The sequence below is a fragment of the Cynoglossus semilaevis genome, chromosome 18, assembly GCF_000523025.1.
Source record: "Cynoglossus semilaevis isolate Cse_v1.0 chromosome 18, Cse_v1.0, whole genome shotgun sequence".
Lineage (NCBI taxonomy): Eukaryota > Metazoa > Chordata > Actinopteri > Pleuronectiformes > Cynoglossidae > Cynoglossus > Cynoglossus semilaevis.
The window spans coordinates 5385483-5389176 of record NC_024324.1 but is presented as its reverse complement, the minus strand read 5'-3'; the positions used below and the strand labels follow the sequence as shown (position 1 = coordinate 5389176).

The following is a 3694-nucleotide window of genomic DNA, read 5'->3' as shown; positions in this document are numbered from 1 at the left end:
TTTGGATGCAAAAGCTGTTTTATGCAAGAAAAAAAAGCAACATGAGAGGATGCATATTTACAAGAAACAATGCACGTTAGTAATCACACATTGGCATGGACAGTGTAAACAGAAATGTACTGTACATTAAAATTAGATGTACTGTTGAAAGGCAAGATAAAGGGGGGAGTGGGAGGGGATAAATCGAGATAAGGTTGTGCTTTCTACATTTGGAGGATGTTGAAGTCAATGACCACATCATCAATCATCAGCCAAACTAGAACCAAAATGCAGTGACACACCCTTGACGGTGTCTTTTGAACATGAAAGCACTAAAGTCACCGGGTTGTATGTTTTGGAACATTGGACATGCTTTATTTCAGAACTTTTCACAATTTATTTAAACATCTCACATATACAAAATAGGTACAATAGACTTTGTGGTGTCACGTTTTGGGAGAAAGAGAGAAAGAGAGAGGCCGACTAAAAACCTTTTTTCAGAATTGGATGAAGTGTGTGCTGTCAGTATGAACACTGGCTGTGGGATTTGAAGAGTTTAAAAGCCTGGACAAATAGAGTCTAAACAAAACAAAAAAGAGACCAAAACAAAAACCAGACATTAGATTTAGGAAAATTCCACCTGCTTAAAGTGGGGGAGTATCAGGGGACCAATGAGAGACTCCACAGACGTCAATACAAAGTAATACAGTAAAAAGTGGTTTCGCTCCAAAGCTGCATGTTAGCACCAAAGATCTCTGCTTCAAGTAACTGAGCACCTTCCAGAATGGGACATAGCTTGAAGCATTTGAAGTCTTAACATCTCAGTTGTGGACCCAAGTTTTGTCAATAGTATTTTCTTTCGGTACAGGCATGAGGTAGTTTAAACCTTTTTTCATGGAAATTGTGGTTTTAAACCTCCTCTTTGGAAGATATACAAAGACCACAAAGTGATGCATACTTTCAGCGTTTTTATTACACTTCTTTTATTTTTTACAAAAGGATGACATGATGTCCCACAACAAGGTGTTTTCCCGCGTCCCTTTGGGCTGCTGTATTAATTTGCATTGCACAAACGCTCCGTTCAGTCCGTTTAGTCCTCTCTGATAGTTGCCCATCTTAAGCAAGTGGATGTGCAGGGAGAAATCAGCATTCAGTATAAAAAAAACAACACAGAAAGAAGGGCAGAGATTTTGTTTTTTTTTCGTTCTTTCTCTCTTTGGGGTGTTAATTTATCATGAGTCTATTTATTTGAAACAGACTGGGCCAATGTCCAAACCAAACTCCTGTTCAGCGCCACCAATGTCCAAAGGTGCAATGTCGAGGATGGGCAGGCGAGATGGTTTATTTGTTCTGTACTCAATGACTGTCTTGCTCCATTCACCAGTGTGTCTCTGCAGAGGTAGTAAAGGGGAAAAGGAGAGTTTTAGAATAGTGCTATTTGGCCCTGGAAGAACTTGGTCGGAGCTGTGACAGACTGCTTAACACTAGAATGTAGAAGCAAAGAGCTACTCACAGTGCAGCCGTCCTCCAGCACGGTGAAGGTGAAGCGGCTGTTGCCCTCGGCCCTCAGCTCCACATCATTGGAGCCCTGGAGCACCACAGCCTTCTTCAGGTTACCGCTCTCATCTTCCATGTAGGCAACGCTGTTCTTGCAGTGGTAGGTGATGTTCTGGCTGGCCTGGTTGGACAGCAGGCGCATGAAAGCCAGCTGAGTAGCCATGCTCTGTGGGCTGAGGGTCTCGTCGTTGTAGGTGAACTACAAGTAAATCAGAGGAACACAGTCAGAGTTGATCAAAAATACTGTACCTGAACACAGAATGCATTTTCATTGCCGTGCTAAAACTCCTGACGCTCACCTCGGTACCGCCGTTGATGGTCTCGCCGAACCAGACGTGTTTCTTGCCCTCAGAGCTTCTGAACCAGTTCTTGCGGGCAATGCTCTCAGGGTGGGCATGGATGCAGGTCTCGCGGGTGTCGAAGTTGCAGAAAACTTTGATAGCGTCATTGATGCAGCCCTGGTTGGGGTCAATGTAGTAGAAACCTACGCAGAATGAGAAGATGGTACTATTAAATGTGGATCTTTAAGAGAAACTTGAATTAAAAGATTTTATAGGTTCCAATATCAGCTTACCACTGCTCCAGTCAGGGTGGCTGAGCTTGATGTCACGGCAGGTACGGGCTGGGTTCTTTCTGGATCCCTCAGGGGTGAGCAGGTTATCGATCTGAGTGTTGAGGGACTTGATGGTGGCATCAACCTCGTAGTCCTTGGCTCTCAGGGCAGGCTGATCGGCTCTGTACTCATCATAGCCAGAGACATCATATCCGCCACCAGAGGGGCCAGGGGGTCCAGGCAGACCGGGAGCACCAGCGGGACCCTGAGATGGACACAAAGTTGAATTATTGGAAGACTTTAGACTTTACAGACCAATACTGGATCAGATATTTTACTGAGCTCTTAGTACCGCGGCTAGAGTCACACTGACAAGGTGTACAGGACACAGTTTATCTGAAGTGTAAATCTGGAAATTAAGATAGAGACAACAAATGGAAAAATATTGTAAATGTGCTTACAGCAGGTCCAACATATCCGGGAGGTCCACGAGCACCAGGGGCACCAATGGTTCCATGGGAGCCAGATCTTCCATCCTTACCAGGAGGTCCGTGGGGTCCAGCAGGTCCCTAAAGCAAGAGATAATCCATGATATGATGTTGCAGGGTGTGACTAATATAACATTCTTTTTACATACAACTGCAGCCAATGTCGACCAAATGTCTTTTATAATATAATATGGAGATTTTGGTTTAAGGCTTTATTAGTAATCAAGATTTTCAAAAAATGATCAAGATGATGCAGTCTGAAAATAACCCTGAAGGTGGCAGTAATACAATGGAAATGGCTAGATATTCAAATTGGTAGATAAGGTTTCCAAACATTTCATCCAACTCCTGTTGGAGGAGTGCAACACTACAGAGCAGCGAGAAACTCAGCGCTAATTTAGCTAGCCAGCCATATAGTTGCCACAGCCTGCTATCAAGAATTGTCCTAAAGTTTTTTTCCTATATTGGTTAAATGTAGAAAATTAGAAATTAGCCACTCACTCGGGGTCCAGAAGCTCCGGAAGGTCCAGCAGCTCCAGTGTCACCAGAAGGTCCCTGAAAAGACAGGGAGCAAATTGCTGACATTGTACTGACAGGTTTTATGTGAGCTCATCATTTGAAGGCATCACTCACAGAAGGTCCAGGCATTCCCTGGAGACCAGGATGTCCACGCAGACCCTTCATGCCTCTCTCTCCTCTCTCTCCAGCAACTCCCTTCTCACCACGGGCTCCAGCGGGTCCCTATGACACACAAGTACAGGAACACAGAAGTGTCAGAATCAGTGGAGACCATTCTGCAAATATATGATTATCTTTTTTTCCCTGTACTTACAGGGGCACCTCTGGAGCCAGCGGGTCCAACAGCTCCAACGGAACCAGATGGGCCCTAAGGAAAATTACAAGATTAAAAAAAAGGAGATGAATCAAACAATCAATAGATTACTGGCAATGCGATTTGATGAAATTTGATGAAGTACTTACAGCCTCGCCACGGTTTCCAGGTCTACCAGCGGGTCCAGAGGGTCCAGCGGCTCCAGGGGCTCCAGCAAGTCCCATGGCACCAGCAGATTCGGGCTCACCACGGGCTCCCTAAAAATGGAGGGAAACACCATGTTCA

General features: G+C 44.7%; 1 protein-coding gene across 3 annotated transcripts in view; it reads right to left on the bottom strand.

Moving 5' to 3' along the window:
* col1a2 (collagen, type I, alpha 2) overlaps nucleotides 1-3694 on the bottom strand; it is a 15591-nt gene continuing 11897 nt past the window's right edge. For all 3 annotated transcript variants that reach the window (XM_025065150.1, XM_025065151.1, XM_008331326.3), the window contains 9 exons: nucleotides 3559-3666; nucleotides 3410-3463; nucleotides 3211-3318; nucleotides 3079-3132; nucleotides 2551-2658; nucleotides 2111-2354; nucleotides 1836-2020; nucleotides 1493-1735; nucleotides 1-1370 (listed from right to left, as the gene is read on the bottom strand). In XM_025065150.1, the coding sequence (XP_024920918.1) occupies nucleotides 1224-1370; nucleotides 1493-1735; nucleotides 1836-2020; nucleotides 2111-2354; nucleotides 2551-2658; nucleotides 3079-3132; nucleotides 3211-3318; nucleotides 3410-3463; nucleotides 3559-3666 (1251 nt within the window). In that variant the 3' untranslated portion in view covers nucleotides 1-1223. The remainder of the gene's footprint in view (nucleotides 1371-1492; nucleotides 1736-1835; nucleotides 2021-2110; nucleotides 2355-2550; nucleotides 2659-3078; nucleotides 3133-3210; nucleotides 3319-3409; nucleotides 3464-3558; nucleotides 3667-3694) is intronic.